This window comes from Xenopus tropicalis, chromosome 7 (assembly GCF_000004195.4).
Source record: "Xenopus tropicalis strain Nigerian chromosome 7, UCB_Xtro_10.0, whole genome shotgun sequence".
Taxonomy (NCBI): Eukaryota; Metazoa; Chordata; class Amphibia; order Anura; family Pipidae; genus Xenopus; species Xenopus tropicalis.
Genome location: NC_030683.2, coordinates 85,773,887 through 85,795,279, shown reverse-complemented (window position 1 = coordinate 85,795,279; position 21,393 = coordinate 85,773,887). Strand labels below are relative to the sequence as shown.

Here is a 21,393-nt window from a genome sequence, read left to right as displayed (position 1 = left end):
ATAGCTACTACAGCTCCTATAGTACAAAGGGTACATTGTTGCTGGGGGCTCAGTGATTAGGAGCTGTAGTGGCTATAGGGCCATTCTCAATCACTGAGCCCCCAGCAACAATGTGCCCTTTGTACTATAGGAGCTGTAGTGGCTATAGGGCCATTCTCATAGTACAAAGGGCACATTGTTGCTGGGGGCTCAGTGATTGAGAATGGCCCTATAGCTACTACAGCTCCTATAGTACAAAGGGCATGTTGTTGCTGGGGGCTCAGTGATTGAGAATGGCCCTATAGCTACTACAGCTCCTATAGTACAAAGGGTACATTGTTGCTGGGGGCTCAGTGATTAGGAGCTGTAGTGGCTATAGGGCCATTCTCAATCACTGAGCCCCCAGCAACAACATGCCCTTTGTACTATAGGAGCTGTAGTAGCTATAGGGCCATTCTCAATCACTGAGCCCCCAGCAACAATGTGCCCTTTGTACTATAGGAGCTGTAGTGGCTATAGGGCCATTCTCATAGTACAAAGGGCACATTGTTGCTGGGGGCTCAGTGATTGAGAATGGCCCTATAGCTACTACAGCTCCTATAGTACAAAGGGCATGTTGTTGCTGGGGGCTCAGTGATTGAGAATGGCCCTATAGCTACTACAGCTCCTATAGTACAAAGGGTACATTGTTGCTGGGGGCTCAGTGATTGAGAATGGCCCTATAGCCACTACAGCTCCTATAGTACAAAGGGTACATTGTTGCTGGGGGCTCAGTGATTGAGAATGGCCCTATAGCCACTACAGCTCCTATAGTACAAAGGGTACATTGTTGCTGGGGGCTCAGTGATTGAGAATGGCCCTATAGCCACTACAGCTCCTATAGTACAAAGGGCACATTGTTGCTGGGGGCTCAGTGATTGAGAATGGCCCTATAGCCACTACAGCTCCTATAGTACAAAGGGTACATTGTTGCTAGGGGTCTAAGGTTTTTAAAATGCTCTTCAATATTTAGTACACAGTAGGCTGAGATGGACTCATGTTAAATGTGGGGCCTTGACGTGGCATGTGAGCTTACATACTTTGGCCAAAATGTAGTACAGGTATGGGACCTTTTATACAGAATGCTCAGGGCCTGGTATTTTCCAGATCTTTCCATAATTTAGATCTCCATACCTTGAGTCTACTAAAACAAATAATTTAAACAGTAATTAAACCAAATAAGATTCATGCAGCTTAGTTAGGATCTGTTTTAGGTACTGTTTTATTATTACAGAGAAAAAAAAAATCATTTCTAAAAAAAACTGAATTATTTTATTATAATGGAGTCTATGGGAAACGGCCTTCCCATAATTCAGAGCTTCCTGGATAATGGGTTTCTGGATAACAGATCCCATACCTGTACTAAAACATTCATTTTTGTAAAATGTGTTTACAGTGACTCACGCTGGCAATTTTTTTCACATATGAGAATTTTTTTTTATGGATATATCAAAGCCAGATTTTCACCATGGAGCAAAGTATAGATAGAAAGTTGTCTAATTCCAGGCAGTGCCATTCTGTGGCTACTAAAGCAAATAAAGTGCTGAGTGGTCATTGCTTCTGCTTGACTTGAGAACTGGATTTGGGTGTGACTTTTCCTTTGAACAACTACAAAGGCATGGAGGCCTAGGGGATGCCCTAAAGGCCCCAAATACTAGAATTGGGTTTTCTTGTGTCAAAGAATTGCTGGTCCCCAAATAAACATAACTGTTTGGGACTGCTTGGACTGAGTGATACGTTGTTAAAGAGTTGCCTCCCTGCTGTTAGTATATATTTGCAACGTTGAACTACAACATACCATCTAATAGACTAGACCCAGTAGCCTGTTCTGCTTCCATACTGTATTTAGTTGGTGTTGAACTATAAAACACCCATGCTCCAATACAGCTCACCTACTAGAGGCTTTTATACAGACATGGGACCTGTTATCCAGAATGCTCAAGACCTGGGGGTTTCTAGATAAGGGGTTTCCAGATAAAAGTTCCCATACCTGTGGATAAGGGTTTTTTTCCCCACATATAGGGACCCATGAGGTTAAATGGCCCCTATGGCTTTAAATCCCTACAGGTTCAGTTCCTGTAGTTGCTAGGCAGAAGGGAATGTATGTAAGTAAGTTTATCTACATATGTGTGCTATTGCCTAGCAGGTATGGTGACCACATCCTACCTCACTTTGGTATAGTGCTGGGAAAGGAGTGGCACCTTTCTGTTTGCTTCCACCTGAGGAACAGGGTGGATGTGTGCTGTGAGCCCAGGGCATGGGCCCAGGCCCAGTTAAAGTCGGGGAACAGGGCCCCATGAATGAGGCATTAGATAGTGGCAGGTGTAGCTCCCTTTATAGTACACTCTAGGAGTGTAAGGCAGTTAGGGTTGAGTTAGAAAGAGCGGTTCTGAGTTCCTACATAGGAATGGTAGTTTTGAAGGTATCTCTCCCAGGCCATATTGCCTGTAGTGTAGGGATCCAAGTGACTTGGAAATCAGGATAGAGAATTCCCTGAAATAGAGCTGAAATAGAGGTTACACACCCGAGAGAGGGGATTTTTGTTGCTGGATGAGGCTCAAGCAGGTGGGAGTTGATCTCTAGAATAAACCGTACAGGGACTAAGCACTGGAATTTTGTTGTATCGGGCCCTGGAAGAAACTTTATGGTGAATGCACAAGTCAACACACGGCCCTATGCAGAGAGTTTTATATCCTTCTGTACAAACACAATACTGCTAATTCAAACAGCAAGCAAATAAATCTGATCACATTGCCTCTATTTGCATATGTTAACAGGCAAAGCTTTAATAGTGCATTTTGCTTTTTATGGCTCAGTTTGGCTTTGTTTTCTCCCCTCAGGCCTGAGCTCATAAGGTGCTTGATAACTAAAGGCCTATTATTATTTTTATAATGCAGCACTGTCACAAGTGATTTAACTCTGCAAAGTGACATAAAAATCATCATTAAATGAGGCACGAGGTAATGGATTGGCTAATTCCGGTTTAGATGTATATGTATACTATAATATCAGACAGTACAGGGGTTAGGCTGTTAGTGGGAAAATGCTGCTAGATAATATAAGCCCATTGAATACTTATCTGAATTTATTATTATTATTATTATGTGGGTCTGCTTGTGCTTTGACCCTGCCAATTGCTGAACTGAGTATAATAATAAGTACTGATAATACAATAAGCCTGAACAGTGCAAGTAGAGGAAGTGGCCCCAAATCTATAATTTTTGGACTGAGCCAAATACTAAATCCTCCACAAAAGTTCTGTCCAAAGTCCAATTTTAATTTGAAACTGCAGATTTTAATTCCTCAGAGCTTTAAAAAAAATTAAAAAAAAACATGACATAAACTAGGATCCAGATTTGGTTTAGATTTAGGCTGATGCCACACGTGGCGTTTTTACGCTGCGTATTTTCTCAGCCTAAAAACACTGCACAAGCCACACAGCCCCTGACTATGGCGTTTTTCAGCCTAGTACTGGTGACGTAGCAAATACCGTTTCCCATGGTGCTAATAGTGCGAAATAGTAAAAAACGCTGCGTATTTCCGCTAGGTCTGGCAGCTGCCTTTGTGTATACATAGGAATAGGTTGCTGTGCAAATAACGGCGTATTTCAGCCAACGCTTGAAAACTCCGTGGTAAGGCGTATTTACGCATTGTGTGGTTTCCTTCGAGTCTTTTCAATTTATTTCTATGGATGATAATATAATGCGTTTTTCAGCCGCTGAGAGAATTAGAAAATACGCAGCGTAAAAACGCCACGTGTGGCATCAGCCTAACATCTGTAAAAATGCTGGGATCCTAAACTGTCCTGGATTTTAGTGCGTCCCTATTAAAGGCCCTGACTGGCAACCTGTGACTTGTGGCAAATGCCAGAGGGGCTGCTGTAAGATGTCATAGACACTTACTCACTGTGGGGGCTGTTTGAGCCTCTGTGTACTTGAAATGCCAGGGCCTATTTTGAATCCCTAATTGAGTTTTTATTACTCACTCCTCAGTAAAGTAAGTTATAAGAAATTCAGGCATTACATACACTGTATGACCAAACATACCCAGACACCTGCCAGCCCAGTATCTAATTCTCAGACTAAGGGTATTAGTGTAAAGCTGGCATTTCTTATGGGCTTTATTTACTAAAGGATGATGTTTACTTTCACCCTTTGATGAATAAGTTAGTAGATAGTTGGGGAGCTCCCCTTGTTGACCTGTCTTAAAGCATTACCCTATGATAAATATACCCTCTAAGATTTACAAAAAGTTCAGCAAGTCATTTGGTGCCAAAAAGAAATACTCCTTTGGCTTGTGCTATTGATCACTGCCTGGAGACCCTCTAATACTGGAGGATGAAATTCTATTTTTTTTTTTAATGGGAATAACAACCACATTTATATCTATGTATATATGTGTTCTAGGATCTCCTTGTGCCTATCAGGTTCAAGTAGATCATGTTTTCTCAGCTGACAACTAGAATATATATAGAGCAGGGCTACAGACTCTGCAGGGGTGAGGGGAACCCTGAATCACTATTTTAAAAACAAAACCTTTCTGGCGTAGAACACCACTTTAAACAAAAAAGAATAACTAAGCATGAATAATGTGCAATGTATATGCCATTTCCCCTAAATTGTACACTGCCTACCATAAACTCTTCTCTGTATAGCATATGTACATTTGGGCAATATATTCTTTTAGGTCTGAGCCAAGACTGGATTTCTAAGTGATATCAAACTTTTCACTGGAAATCCTGTATCATGCATTGTTTTTACAATGTAATTGGCCACAAGGTGGCAGTATATGATTACTAATCAGGCCTTCAAAATTTCAATAATGACTTACATATACACATTACTGTATTTGTGTAATATCAATTACACTGCAATTTTTTTTGTCTATAGCCCCCGTTTACAAAAGGCACAAGTGCAGGAGCAATAAACACTGCAAAAACACACTTGTCTCTCTATTGCACCATTCCACACACTGTTGTAAGACACATATTCAAGGGGCGACAGGAGCAACAGGTGGGAAGTGGACAACAATAAAAGAGAGAAAATTCCTTTTACTCGTGTGAAAATATAGCAGTTTCTGGGGGGGGGGGGCGGGTCACAGCTCCCTGATAGATATAGAAATAAATCAAAGATAGGCACCCCCAGTGATTATAATCACTTGCCTAATACCCAGGGCCAGTGCTCCGGATGCTGTTTTTCCTTCTGCTTTAACAGCTTGCATGGCAATATATTTCTGGTACTTATGATCTACTTTATTGGCAAAATAACAGCCTGTCTTACTTTTATAACAGGTAAATGATGTATTCCCAATAGATCACAGGAATACTGGCACAGGACACACCCTTTATCTAAAAGGCTTGCTTACATTTGCAGCACTGCCACATGGAGCGACTGAACTAAAAGAGAACTCAGGGAAGGCCCATTTATCAACATTCTCATTTTTAAGGTTTTTGAAGCCACAAAAAAGTATCTCTAAAACCATGAATGTCTAGCAATTTATTAAAAGATCTGAAAGGCATGAATGAAAAAAACCCAAAAACAAACAGCTCATCGGTTGCTATGGGCTAGACCTGGGCAAACACAGCACCTATATTGCAATGCCCTCTTAAATAGTTATGGAGGAGATGGCAGAGGCAAAGCAGGGTTAGCAGCAAATGTGAGCTCTGCTTGTAATACATAAAGAAACCAATGGGATATAGAGAAGAGTATGCACCTATCTCATATGGCATCCCAGGAAAGAGTGACGGCGGGTGAAGCATTTGAGTCTGCTCTCCATCGTGCATTTAAATACCATCCTTGTGTGAGCACATGACTACAAAGTGGGAATCTCTGGAGAAGGGATTAGAGCCAAGGGGAAGCCATAATGCATAACAAGCAGGCTAGCAAACCAAATGTTATGGCCGATGTAAAGCCAAACATACAATCTTGTATAATGAAAGAAAATAGGATTGTAAGCAACTTTCCAATATACCTGAAGAGAAAGAAAGTTTGCCAGCGCTTAGTTTGCCTTTAAAAATAATTTTTACAAAAAATGAGGTGTTAGTTCCACACTTTGGCCAAAATATGTAAGCTCACGTGCCACGTCAAGGCCCCTCATTGTACGTGAGTCCTACACTGTCTAATGACTTTGAGTCTGTGATGCAATTAAAATAAAGTCCCCCAGAAAACAATGTGACTGAGTATTAAGACCTATTGCACCTACCTTTAGCTCAAAAAGGCTCTAGTGGGAAAGCAGGGAGCTTTTAAGCCCCAGCTCATTAACACACACATGAAAGTGATTCATTGGTTTAAAGGCTACATAGCAGCTAGAAGCAAAATTTGGCTACAATTTGTACAAAAAACAGAAAGAAATCGCCAGCGCTCGGTCTAACCCACGCTTTCCAATATACCTGAACTACATAACACCAATGCTTTAATGGTATTTGTAAATGGAATTGCTACTGAAAGCAGTGTAATCCTTAACGCTTCCAACTCTCCTGCAATTCCCCCTTTTTTGCATGTGATCCTGACGAAGGCCCCTAAGAGATAAAATGCGTTGGGTTTGTTCAATGAGTTAAAATAATAATAATAAATGTTTGCATTTTTTCTAAGTGGTGCCCTGTTGAGTGTATTTATTAACCTTTCCAGTCTCTGACCTGTCTGTTATATTGTTTCAAAGAAAGAACTGGCAGTGCAGATACTGGAGAGAAAAATACTGATTTCAGTTGTAAAAATTGCTTAGAATTCAGTTTTTTTCTTAGGCATATTTGTATTCTGTGGTATATATCCCCTTTATTTTATTACTGGTATCAAACCAGTTATCCAGAATGCTCAGGACCTGGGGTTTTCCGCATAAAGGTTATTTCCGTAATTTGGACCTCCATAACTTAAGTCTACTAAAAAATAAATTAAGCATCAAATAAACCCAACTGGATTGTTTTGCCTCCAATTAGGATTAATAATCTCTTAGTTTGGATCAAGTACAAGGTACTGTTTTAATAAAAATGTGAACGATTTGATTAAAATGGAGTCTATGCGCAATGGCCTTCCTGTAATTCAGAGCTTTCTAGATAACAGGTTTCCAGGTAATAGATCCCATACCTGTATTATTAATGCACTGTCGGGATCTCCAATCAGGGGCTCGACTATGATACTGGTGTTAGAGCTGAACAACACAAACTACTCGTGACATAAAAACATAAATAGTTTATTGCACATAAAAAACACAAATACAAATCACTGGACTGACAGCTTTTCAGACTAACACTGGCCTCCTTGCACAGCTCAGCTGGAAAGAAAAGACATCCGTATTTGTATCCAAAGAGGAAGGCTTCTATAACGGTTGCGAGTGTGTGACTGAGGCTTTGGCTAAGCTGGTGTCAACATTGGCAGTGGCTGCGTATTTTTCAAGGCACAGCAATAATGAAAACTATTATAAAGAACCTACATGCCTAAAAACAGATCGGGAAGTAATTACAAGTGTGCACTTTAAAAACCAAACTCCTGGTTTTATTTTTTCCCAGCAGTAAGGAAATTCATTGTTTAGATGCCAGTCTAAATTTCCCTGATAATTTCTTCTTCTCTCTCTCTTTCCAGTATTACAGATTCAATCCCTTCATTGCCAAATCCTGATGGTATTTGGCTTCTCAATCGAGTCTCTCCCCCTGCCCCAGCCTCCTTTGTCCTGCTCAAACGGATTTGTGCAGCTGCTCAGGATTGTTAGAAATACCCACACCCGCAGGCTAAAAATGCTCCCCTATCCAGTCCAGTCCTGCCAGGCACCTGCCATGAGAGACGGATGTTCAAGTTATTTAAACCAGAGACTTTTTAAAACTGCGGCAAAGTATCTGTACAAAGAGAGGACTTCGCTCTCAAGCCAATTGGAACTGTAGAAACGTGATGCCGATTGCAAACAGCTACACAGAAAAACACATAAGAAATGAAACAGCACAGATAGTCAGAGCATTGCTGTATAAACCATATACATACTCTAGGCTTTATCGATGCATTTCTTTAGACAAGCAGACCAACAGATCATTACAGATTTGGATAGAACAAGAATTTTTGTACCTGATATTTAGATTTATAATAACCCATGGGATTAAATTAGAGTGTTTCTACCCATCCACTCCAAAGGACACAACTCTGGAAACAGCTATTTCAACAGACCGTAGTTCATTATATGGATTTTCAGTAGGATAAAGTTTGGGAGGTTAATCTGTTCCCCAGTTGTCAGAAGAACATATAAACCAAGCGGGTAAGGGACTCTTCCCACCAGGAGGTAGGACACTGCGATGAAATCAGATCTGAGGACCCATCCTCTCTCCCTTTATGCTCTCCACTGGCCAAAGGGTTCCAGTTTGTAACGGAATAAGAATACGTTTTCTTTCTGTAAAGTAAACAGAAGGGGATATCTCTTCCACATCGGGGGAAATGCCAAAGGCACCCCCATAACAGGATGAGAGAACCCTGACAAGTCAAGAGACCACTACCTGGTGGACGTTTTGGACAAAGGCTACCACCACAATAAAGTAAGGGTGACTCCTATTATATAGGATATATATATATATATATATATATATATATATATATATATATATATATATATATATATATATATATATATATCCTATATAATAGGAGTCACCCTTACTTTATTGTGGTGGTAGCCTTTTCCTTAAACAAACATACAATAGTAGTTTTTGTGGCATGGAAACCATTGAGAGTTTGTGTCTCCAGGAAGGGCTTGCTGAAAGAAATGTATTAAGACCTCTAACCATGTCAAGAGGGTGAAGTTTAGCCTTCTTAAAAGTCTTTTGAATTGTTACAGGATTATCTCTCATTGATGTGGAATTATGAAACCACCTTAATAGGGAATTTGGGTGTGGTACTAAAAACAGACAAATTACTCTGATCTACAAAGGACTGTTGGGCAGGCTGGATTCTTCCAGAGACCAAAGGCCTTTCACTGATCATCTCTGAAAGGTTGCATCCCATTGGGTTAAGCTGGGACCCACAGTGCCATTTTTGTTGCTCTTGGCAAAACTATCCTTTTGTGAAGAGATTTTCCTGCTCCAAAGTCTCAGAGAACAAAAAGATGAAATTGGGCAAATGGGACAACTTCAATCTGTTACAGCATTAACCAAAAAATCTCATGCATGTCTAAACTGACACAGTTGTTCCAACAACTTCAGGAACCTGACTGAGTTCTGGATCTTGAGCCTAAAAGTTTTAGTGATATGTTGAAACCCACAGTTTTGCATTTCTCACCCATGCGTACTGAAGTTTTCATATGTAAACTGTGGTTGGCATCTAGATCTCTGACATTAGTGTTGTGTGATATTGTTTCTGAACTTTGCTCTCCTCTGACAATATCTGAGAGGGCAGATCGGATTTGGGCCTTCAAGCTAAGGATCACTAGTCTGATAAGGTGTTGGACACCAGCAAAAATGCTGCCCTCTGGGCTGTGCAGGAGATAAAGGGAGAGAGCAAGGGATCTGCAGCCCTGATGTAATCGCAGTGTCCTGCCCCCTGGTGGGAGGGAACCTTAACCCCCCATTGTTCCTGTCACCTCCTAGACATTAAAAATTAAAAACATTTTGTAAAAACCTGTTTTGCCACAATGACAGAATTTTCCAGAACAAACAATGTAAAAAGTTGTGCAACCAATGGAGAACTGTATTGCAAATGTACTCATTAATGCTGACTGTATCATAGGGGCTTAAGTGAGTGTAACAGACATACCAGTTTCCATCCAGTGTTCTTTTTTTCTTCAAGTATACAGAATTATTTGAACAAGTTTCACCTAATGATTAAAAACAGGCACCCCACACCAAAATCAGTCTAATTCCATTTTGTTCATAATGTGTTAAAAGACATGTAAACCCCACACAAAAAAATTAATCTGTGAACACCCTTTTTGAAACCTTTAAACACTTACTACTCCTTACTACTAGTAAGGCTGTTGCATCCCTTTAATCACTTGGGATTCCTTTTCCTCCTCTAACCCATTGCCCTCCTCTCTTGGGCATTTACTTTGGCTGTTGGCTACCTGGCATGCTCAGTTCTTCTCAACTCAGATTACAACATTTGCCCTCTGGTCTAACAGCCACTCTCCAAGCAGAAACAATCCAAGCAGGACTTTTTATCAAAGTAAGCGCTGCCTGTGTAAGCCTGCATTCTGCATGAACTTTACAGGACATGTGTGCTACTTGCATATGTAAATATCACTGAAGATATTTGAGAGGGAAAATTGCTGCCAGGTGAATACTGATATTTGTTTTAGGAAAATGTGATGGTACTGGCAAACGGAGGAGATATATGCAATGCAAATGTTGTGGTTTGGGTGTGGGAGATGTGCCTAACTTATATACATGGCAGGAAAATTTAGGGTTTACATGTTCTTTAAAGTAAAACTGAGCTCTCCTTTATCTGTGTATAAGAGCTATAAGGGATATACAAAGTGGCAAAATGTTGTAAGTGGTTTCTCCAGGCACCTGGAGCATAGCAAGATGGGGTGCCAATCCCCAAACCTATGTTACAGTGACAGTGGATGCTCCCTGTATGGACTCCATGATGGCTGTGAAACGATTGCACAGATCAAATGGAGAATGTGGCCGGATCTTTGGAGGTTCCTTTAACACAATGAGGTCACTGGAGCAGTCAAGCAGTCTAGGAAGGAACTGTCCTAGCTTCATTTGCAGATTATCTGTAAAACAGAAGACAATGACTTTTATTATAGATGTGGTCACTTGTTGGCATACCGCTATTCCTTCCATAGTAATGCACAGCCAGTGATTTATGCAGGCCTGCCATCAGGAAAAAAAGCTGTTTTTAATCTGTTTCCTTTTTTTGCATGCGCAACTCATACGGAGGGGGAGAAAAAAATCAATTCTTTATGTCTGCACTCACAAACACTTATGTGTGCCTGTGTGTATATTACATAAATATATATATATATATATACACACACACACATACAATGTAGTTTTGTGCATCCTTGAGCATGGAGAAGAGGGAAATGAAATAATATATATGAATTCTTCAGTGTCTAATAAGTACTGCTCAGCGCTAATTTGTATCCTACCCATCGTGCCGGTGACTCTTATGTCTGGAATTCATTGCCGGCAGAGACAGATTTCTGACAGCCCATTAATCTCGCTTCGCACGGGCTTGGAGGGACAATGTGTATTCTAATGTGCCATAAACTGAAATCGTTATGCTTTAATCTTCCTTAGGAAGAGAAAAGAGGGGGCCGCCAGTCAATAAATATGCAGGGATGTTAAAAGTGACACGGGTTATTACTGCGTCAACTGCTCATGCAGTTTAAATGGAGGCAGTAGTCAGGGCAAAGTGGGGGAACAAAACTGAGTAAAAGTCAAACACGCCAAGGTCAACATTGCAAAGTTTTTTCCTAATTTTTTTTAGGAATATTTGAATACCCCCAACACACACGCACAAGTGGGTTTTATGATGTCCGGAAAAGCCTAGCAACGATACTTCTGTTGCACCTATTTCTTGTGTATACAACCCTGCCTCTGAACAGTTGTAAAGTACTGGCTTCCCTGTGACACCCTGCTCCCATGGGCATGCTATCTGCACCAAACAAACTGTTCTGTGCCTTGCACACAAGAGGTGAATGCAACTTTAACAAAAACTAGCTTTGCACCTCTAAAATCCAATACTTGTGCCTACGGGTAGATGGAAAATTTTGGACAGATTCCAGGGTATTGGAATTCTAAGAATATTAGGAGGTCCCTAAGCTACCAGGTATGCAATTTACCTAAACATGTATCTGTTTAACACTTTTAGTCCAATGTAGATGGATATCTTAAAACAATCTACATTCAGTCTCTTCATTCCTTGTGAGTTCTTGAGTTATCTTACATTTTTGTTCTGCAGCTCCCCAGTTTGGTATTTAAACTGCTATCTAGCTGTTAGGGGACAAATGCTCTAGCAACCAGGCAATACTTTGAATAACAGGGTGGAAGAAGAGCTGTTAATTCTGGTAATGAGGACACATACTCTTAGAACGCTGGCGCTAGCAATATTTAAAGCCAACCATGAACAAAAGGGATCTTTTCCATTGGCAGGCTACCAGTTAACATTCAGATCACAACAGGGCCCTTTTAGATGGACTGCATCAGCATCTAAATGAGGTCCTGACCTGTGTATGGCCAGCTTTAGACTAATGCTCTGTTGGTATCTAGTCTGATGCACCTTAGTTTTCTTACCATCAATATCTTGCCCAAGATAAGAACACCATCTATTCCTCATCTCCTCAATGGCAGAAAGGTCTTCCTCAGAGATTTTGTTGTTGAATATTAGATGCATGCACGGAATGATCAGGTCATTCATAATGCTAATCCCTTCTGAGACCTGTTCTTCTTGGCTGCTCTCGAACAAGGTGGCAGCCTTATCATTAAGCTTCTGCAGAATGCATTAAAAAGAGCAAATAAAGACATAAGCAGACATGCGGGTAAGTATATACCCGTAATGTGACATGCCACATGACATAAAAGTCTCATACCAGCATAAAACATGACTTAATAAGATAAATTCAATGCTGGTTGTGATAGCGCTCTGCTGTCTACACTGATATACATGTTAAGGTCCTTGCCTATAAACCATTCTGAAAAAATTTAAGCAATTTTAAACAATTCTTACTCTATTATCATATCTTCTTAGAATATCAATCCAGCACAATAATAATTTGTTCTCATGTTTTTGAATATTTTGTTAATTTGTTTTGCTAATTTGCAAACTATTTACAAAAAATTTGCAAAATAGTGATTTTGTGAAATGCGACTACCACATGACTTTTTTTAATGTGACTTTTTCTCAATCAGCAAATCTTGACGTAGCAAATTTTTGAAGCAATTTCAAATTTTTGAAAAAAATAAGCCAATGCCGAAATGCTGAATTTCACAGCAAATCCATGCCTGGCAAAAAAAAAGTGCTCAATATTTTCTACATGTAAAATAATGAGGTTTCATAGGAATTCAAAATCTGTTCTTTTTAGATTTGTAATTTCTAAATCCTATTTGTATTTTAAAAATACTGAATATATACAAACCAGTAGGCATTTCCTTCTGTAGAGCTGAATCAAGGTCTCCTCTACACCAAGACTTTCCCCTGAACTCACAAGCGAACGGTTACACTGATAGGCATATACAAGGTAAGTGAGGGCTTCCTGCCATCTACAAAGCAAAATTATAAATACATTTGACCATTTGCGTAATATATAAACCAGAATCTAATAAGTGATGATAGCCTTAAACTTTTAAAGGCATTTCTTTTAACTTCACAACCAGGCAAAGTTAATAGGAAAAAAACATTTGGGGACAACTGAAGCAGAGACAATAGGTTTGACTCACTTTTCATTCTGATAAAGCTCCAACCCAGTCAGAAGGTAAACAGACACCTTACGAAACAGGCTGTAGTCTTCATGCCATTTCTGTCAAGGAATCAATTTTAGAATTAGCGATATATGTTAAATCATATTTTGAAGGCCTCTCTACTTACTGTTTTAGTATCACCAAGGAAAAATTAGCTTTCAAAATAAATGTGCTGTTCTATTCTAATAATTATTGGTTTGTCCTAGATTCCTGGTTTGTGTATAGATTCACACAGGACTGAGAATAAGGAGAGATAGAAGATGTATACCCGTGCTGTACAGCTGTTTCCATATAGTGCTCCACCAATTTATTAATTCTACATTGAGGGCCAGGTTTTAATATAATGATGTCATCCATAGAGGTCAGTGGAGCTTTTAAGTAGTCTGAGGGTCATGAAAATGTCTTTGATGGCCTGGCCCACGGGCCTTCAGTTTCACAGCTCTGATGTAGAGCATTATAGAATACCATTGAATCCAAATATAACTATTGGATGATGGACATACCAAATACATCAGATATCCCAAAGACAGGGTGTCCAATTACTTAATTTTTTAGGTTCAATAGCACTATAGAATACATTTCAGATAACTATAGGGGCTTGGGTTGGTCAAGAGGTAATGGAAGAAAGATAACACATTTAAGCACCTTTAAAAGTGCTAAAAACCAATAAACATATCTACATGTATACAGGCCAGTTATTAGCACATTCTACACACTTGTAACACATGGATCTTAGTGGAAACAATCCATTGTGCCATGGAAAGTAAAGAAATATGCTTACAAACAGAAATGTTATAAAAATATTGACAACGTAACCTGGTATTCTTTCATGTCCATATCATCTGGCCCAATCTCTCTGAGTTTTGCTTGAGCAACCTTCATGATGCTAATTGATCTTTAACAAAAGAGCATGATACAGCATAAACATCAAGCAGTTTTATAAGCCAGTTCAAACAAATACCTAGTCCCCTGGGAAGCCCTGTATAAAGATAGGGAAGTATTTATACTGAAAAGGCATATACCACTTTTCAACATGATCTCAATGATTAGAGCTTGTGTTGAACATATTTTTTCTATCAGTTTTAAGTTAGTCTAGTTTTTGTTATTTATTGCACTAAACAAGAAATGAAAGTAAAAACAAATACAGTAAGTCCAAAGTTGCCTGCACAATAGGCAAATATTTCTCTTTCAGTGAGTTGCATGTTAATCCCCATTTGTTAAAATGTGCTCTTTGCACTTCCTTATAGTTGTGCTTAGTGCCACTTACACCATACTGCCTTCTGTTCTGAACTGAGTGTTGCTGCACCTATTGACGCAGGGGAACCTAAGTGTCAATGATAGGAGCAGCACACTTGTGACTGACAAATCGGGGCACAGTTGTCACTCATACGGCAAAACACCGTAAATGACACCAGCCAGACTTCCACGCATTGCATCAGATTTGCCAGTCATGTCTGGGGCGGTGCAATTGTGTCAGATGCAACACCCTTGCAACTGCTATGATGCTTGATATGTTGGGAAAAAAAACACTAAAATCTGCACTTTGCTCACACCTTGTGGATGTAAATGAGCTGTATTTTCTCAGCCGGCTAAAAAATGCCAGTGCAGTCACGTGTAGTGACAGGAACCAATGAGAGCTACTGGTCACTGTGGAAATATTGATCGAATAATACTTTGTGTGCTCATTTTCTGCCTTAATCCAACACATGTGCATAAAGGCAAGCATGTATCATTCATTCCTGTCACTACACACAGGGAGGCTGCAGGCAGGAGTGATCTATTCGTGCTGGTAGAGAACTAGTGTTTTATTATACTGTTTATAAAAAAAAAATAGAAGGAGAAACTAAAGGTTTTAAAGGTTTGCACCAAAACATGCTTTCACATCAACCTACAGCAGGTTTTCCAATTACTGGTACAGATCATTTTCCAGCATCTACACTAATAATTATAATGATAATTAATAAAACATTTAAAAAGCAGGTTCATGTATGGCTGAACAGTCCACTTGTCATCACAACAAAGGAATTTCAACCCAATAAATGTTAATGAGGATTCATGAAAAAAAATAACCCAGTTACCCAAACATTCTGCAACCCACTTAGATTGTTCTATTAAATCTCAAAGTAATGAAGAAGAAAAAAGTCAAGTATATATTTCTGGACAGGAAATACCCTATATACATATACAGGGAAGTAAGGCTCGGCTGTTCTGTATTTACCACATATTTGCCCCAGAATGACTTTCAGTTCTCCTTGATAAATATGGCCCACTATCTAAGGGATGTCAAAAAGCCTTTGGAAAACACTGTTGCAAAATCAGTTGCAATGACTTTTCCCAAACAGGTAGGACTAACCTTTCATTATAGCTGAGGTTTTTATCAGCAAACTGCTCAAGCAAAGTTCGTTCAATCACCCGGTCTGGGGCTTTGTTCTGGAAGAAGTAAATGAGAACATGCTGCAGACGAGGGTCACTAGATGGAGAAGGCTCTTCTTTAGAAAGCTGGTAAAGCCGAGAATATTCCTCATGAAATGCCTGAAAAAGTTTAAGTGGCAGTCAGTCTCCAAAGTAAGGCTATTATAAGTAATATATCCTATTCTAATCCATAAACTAATGCACTTATTCCTCTGCCATTTAGCTATCATGCAGTTTTGACAAAATATCCTTGTGTCTTAAAGGAACAGTAACACCAAAAAATGAAAGTGTATAAAAGTGACTAAAAGATAATGTGCTGCTGCCCTGCACTGGTAAAAGTTGTGTGTTTACTTCAGAAAGTCTACTCTAATTTATATAAATAAGCTGCTGTGTAGCCATGGAGGCAGCCATTCAAAGGAGAAAAGGCACAGGCACACAGCAGATAACAGATAAAACACTATTGTATTCTACAGAACTTGTCTGTTATCTGCTATGTAACCTGTGCCTTTTCTCCTTTTTTCCAGCTTGAATGGCTGCCCCCGTGGCTACAGAGCAGCTTATTATATAAATTATAGTAGTGTTACTGTAGCAAACCCACCAGTTTTACCAGTGCAGGGCAGGAGTGCATTATATTTTTATTACTTTAAAGCTGTTTCATTTTTTGGTGTTACTGTTCCTTTAAGCTGGCCATACACGCTTAAGATTCACTCATTAGGTGATGTCGACAAACAAACAAATCTGTCCCCGATATGCCCTCCTTGTGTGGTCGATATACGCTAACTTTGGCCTACAACAAAAGGCATAGGAGCCATTGGACGTAGGACCACAACAATAAGCCAATGCAGTCCTAGATCCAACAGGAAAATCAAATCTGCCCAATTGACACCTGTCCAGATATTGTTTTTCGGCCAGATATCGATTGGGGAGGCCGGTCGGGGGTTCCCATTCACAGGCATATCAGCTGCCAAATCTGTCTAAATTACTCAAATTGGCTGCTTACATCTGCCCGTACATGGCCACCTTAACTCTCTTAATGCTGCAAAGCACATCAAAGGTTATGTATCTTAAATTACTAAACTATTACTGGTCAGATATTGGTTTTACACATAGAGAAAACTGAGCCATTGTGCATTTATATTTTGTTTCTTGACAAGTCTCCATTATTAAAGGAGATATAAATGCTGTTTCTCAGCCATACTTTGGGTTTGTAGTATCCAATATTTGAGCAATCATAGCCCTGTGTAAATTAATTTCCAGTCCTCTACAAATGAATTTTCAAAATGTAAACACAAATTGTTTCAACTGAACCAAAATAAAATGAATATACAAAACAATGTGCAGTTCCCAGAAATCTGATCAGATGAAGTTATCATTTGAGTTCTATGGTAATTTTGCATCAAGGTGTAACTACTTAATTGCAAGGAACTGCAAACGAATGAGTCTGTTTGAAAACTGATTGTGAACCTCAAAGTGAAAGCTCCTTTGAAAAAAGGCAGACACATCATCTGCTACCTTTTCAGTACTGAAAACCAATTTACGTCAAGCACAGGATGATTCTGCATGGTACAGCCTAAAATTATCTTGTTGGAACCCAAGCGGCTCTCTGCATATGCATGCGGTGACAAAAATAGATGTTCCACAGGCTCCAAAACAAATTTGCATGTTTTTGCAGATGGAACAATAGTGGAGCTGACAGTGCTTTTCAGAGAACAAGAGCAGCTAAAAATTCCGAGCAAATGTAATCATTCAAAAGGTGGCATAGAGCCTACACTTGTGCCAGCCTTAGAAACGATGCTTTTCAACTCTTCCATGCAGAGTGAACATTTTGCTAAATGTGAGCCAGGATCTGCTCAGGTGATTGTGGGGATGCGTGACTGTTTAACCATCTGTAACCGGTTAACATCAAAGAGGCTCTGTGGGCAGTACTAAACAATTTCCAAGTCCATGCTGAGGTCCTTTCAGATTCAAACATTAATGTTTTACTTAGTGTCACTAAACAGAGTGCATTGAATTGTGCTTCCAACAAACATACAAGGCAATAAACATATGTATATCACATAGTAAATCCAAAGTTATGATGTTTTGCATCACCACATCAATTTTTTTAGGTTGACTAGAAAATATCTAGAAGCACATGCAAGTTAGCAAGTCAATCACAGCACAAGTGAATGCATGCATATGAGAGTACAAAGCATTGCTCGATTTCTTTTACCTAGGAACAAGGGGCAAATGGATGCAGGTGTACTGTTTTACATAGAGATGTAAATAATTCTTACACAGAATTACTCTAAGCTCTCAACCTTTCAAATTTATATTTTAGGTAATGACAAAATGCCAAAGTAAGCAAATTATATTAGAAGTGATTAAGAGAAGAGAGATCAATTAGTAAATTTACTACACTAGTATATCCCAATCCATTTTTACCTGTATGTGTCTGAAAACAAAAAAGTACAACTGCTCTAAAGAAAATGATTTTGCATCAGTCTTCTACCCAGAGGTTGTATAGTTGGCCCAAATAAAATCACTTTGATACTGATCATATTCTTGTTAAATAACATGATATTTTAAAACAGAACTTTGAGGGGGAAAAGATAATGCTTATAAAAGCAAATATGTGTAATTTAGTTGATAATAGAGAAGGCTATTCCTGCTTCCCCATTGCAAAGCTATTCTAAAACCAGAAACAATCCCAAGCATTCTGCATGATAGCTCCCATACCTGTATTGCATGTTCTATGATGGAACACAAACTTGTAAACTAACAATGAAATAATGCAAACAATAGCTATTATAACCCAGGCATATGCTTTTGATTTAGCTGAAATCATGCCTATAACGTTGGTACAAGCTTTATCTACTTAGAAGTGGGCAAAACCTGGGAACAATAAAAAAGAAAAAAAAAATAAATTCTGTAACATGGATGGGCAACTGCAGCCTTCCAGATGTTTTATACACTGTATGTCACTGAGAGCCAAAGTCTGTAGTTCAGCAGCATCTGAGGAGATTCCCACCAATCCATCCTCTTGCAATGGTACATTGATATCCATCCCATTTTTATAGACTACTGTAATCTGATACTGTAATCTGACTAGATGATATAATGTTAATTAGTCTACATGAATGAGCATAAATGATGCTTGTTTGCCTGGGAAATTTCCTTTTCACATCAAGCACTTTGCCATTGCCAAGCCCCCTGCCATTGCTCCATGTCCCGCCCCCTCCTTTAACTGTCATGATTTGTATGATTTTTATTTTTTTTACTTTTTATTTCTAAATTACAGTTTTCATAGCAAATAATTCACTCTTCCATTTAAAATGTTATTCTTGAACCAACATTGGTGAGTAGGCAGCCATCTCAGTGCAGTTTGCCAGATTCTGAGCCTTTCTTTTTTTTAGAAAGAGCAAGCGTTACACTTTAGAACTGCTTTCAGGTAATCAATTGTTTCTCCTACTCCTATGTAACTGGAGGAGTCTGAGGCCGGACTAATGCTACCTTCCCATTGTTCTGCTGATTAGCTGCTGGGAGGGGGGTGATATCACTACAACTTGCAGCTCGGCAGTAAAGTGTGACTGAAGTTTATCAGAGCACAGGTCACATGGCTGTGGCACCCTGGGAAATGAAGAATATGGCTAGCCCCATGTGAAATTTCAAAATTAAATATAAAAAAAACAGTTTTTGAAAAATGAATTTCAATACATGAATTATTATTGCCTGATCAGGAAAAAGAAAATGTTTTCTTTATTTTTGCTGTCTCCTCTGAATGTTAACTGGGTTAAAAAGGAATACAGACTGATACACAAAGAGAAATAAACATTGGGATGTTCAAAGCAACTGACAGGTTTTATTTGTAATCACCATTAGAGTACTCCACAGCACACAAGTTAGCATGCACAGCAAACTGTTATTTGCCAATAGAAACTTTAAGTTTTCTAAACTTAGAATGTAGATACATTAGGGCACACACAACCTTTCGATACCTTAACAAGGCCAGCTTCAGGGCCATCTCGATCAAATACCTGCCGGGCTTTCAGTATTGCAAAGATTACACCTTGCATGGCAGGGCAGAGCATCATCTAGCACAGTAAAGAACCAGAAATATAGAATAAATTAAGGAAAATAAAGAGAAGCTACATTTTCTAAGACAAGGTCTGTAAATGTAGTTAAAACTTGCAAATTGTTTTTCACTTAAGTAACAACTCCTAGTTTTCAAGATGACTCGTAATAGGCAGTAGGGTTAGGTAACCAACTCCATTTTTTTTCAGTGATGGATAACACGTAATACTAAGTCAAGCCATTAATGTTTGTACAAATTAACCTTTTATCTGTCTTAATTACTGGATGAAACTAAGTACCTCCTCATTATAGCCATCAGTATCAGTTCTAACGAGTATCTTTCCCACACTGGGGATCTCCACTTCTGAAAGCTGGGAGCTGGGTTGTGGCTCCGTTTCCTCCTGAGCTGTGAGGCTGGCATCAGAAAGGCTGGCCTCCCCTGTCTCAGGTTTAGTTGGCTGTGGCAGCAGGAAATGAAATTACATCAGAGTGCAGAAAGAAACAGACACACTACAGAGAGAGCTTATGAGTAGGGAAACAAAGAAAAGGAAAGACCTTTTTCCCACAAAATGGTCAACAATATTGTCCTAGGCCAAGAATGAATTCCAATGTCCTAAAGCACAATTAGCTCCAGTGTATGAAAAAACATTCTTTTTTTCATACACTCTTGCCTAATTATTGGGTGAAACACTTATTTTGCCTTCTACTGTAATATATATGTATGGCCCATTAAAGGCATATTTTATCTTTAATACTATACCAGCCATTTGTAGAAATGAATGTAATTCATGAGGAGAAAACCATGCACACACATAATGGATAAGGAAATATCCATGTTTGTACAATAGGTACAAATGATTTCAAAGGTAAAAAGGCTAACTATTTAGTAGGTTTTCTATGTCTACAAACATCATAAACCTCGTCTTCAGGCAATGCGCTTATTTTGCACTTTTGCAAAGTAATGACATTTTTTATTTGGTCGCATCTGTCTTGGATTTGTCAGTCTTATCTATGCATTTTGGAATTCACTAGAGACTTGATTTCTGGGGCTGAACAGAGTTCTTAATCTTTTAGGGTTTTTGGAAGGCATTATATTTTTTGTGCTTTTCTAAAGGGCATATTAATTCCAAAATCCTGTACAAATGACTAGAGATGTGGAGTACATGTTGTGGTGATCTGTCCTTAACCTCCATAATGGAAAAAAAAAAACATACATACATGTGTATGTGAAAAAGTAAGAATACCCAAAGTTTTTCTCTGTAACATATGTGGACATATCAATACTCAATCTTCAAGATAAAGGTATAAATGATGTAATTAACAGACATGTTATTTTCTTCTGTGTATAGATGATGTAATTAACAGACATGCCATTTCCTTCTGTGAAACCAATTAACCACACCCTTGGCTCGAATACCAGGTACTGACCCAGAGCATATCATCTCTCAGGTCTTTGCTTAGGTGTTCATGGGAAACCTTTACATAGTTACATAGGGTCCATCAAGTTCAATCCCTTCCAAGTAAACCCAGCACCC

The 21,393-nt window shown here is 39.0% G+C and overlaps 1 protein-coding gene across 6 annotated transcripts in view; it reads right to left on the bottom strand.

Annotated features, from left to right (window-relative positions):
* Nucleotides 1–7,187: 7,187 nt before the first annotated feature.
* The window catches only part of usp28 (ubiquitin specific peptidase 28), a 59,813-nt gene continuing 45,607 nt past the window's right edge, over nt 7,188–21,393 (bottom strand). For 4 of the 6 annotated variants that reach the window (XM_002937821.5, XM_031905342.1, XM_012967051.3 and 1 more), the window contains 8 exons: nt 20,158–20,316; nt 19,783–19,878; nt 15,747–15,925; nt 14,210–14,288; nt 13,373–13,452; nt 13,072–13,195; nt 12,230–12,425; nt 7,188–10,704 (listed from right to left, as the gene is read on the bottom strand). In XM_002937821.5, coding sequence (XP_002937867.3) covers nt 10,529–10,704; nt 12,230–12,425; nt 13,072–13,195; nt 13,373–13,452; nt 14,210–14,288; nt 15,747–15,925; nt 19,783–19,878; nt 20,158–20,316 — 1,089 coding nt within the window. In that variant the 3' untranslated portion in view covers nt 7,188–10,528. The remainder of the gene's footprint in view (nt 10,705–12,229; nt 12,426–13,071; nt 13,196–13,372; nt 13,453–14,209; nt 14,289–15,746; nt 15,926–19,782; nt 19,879–20,157; nt 20,317–21,393) is intronic. The other 2 variants (XM_018095973.2, XM_018095974.2) reach the window with 2 other exon arrangements.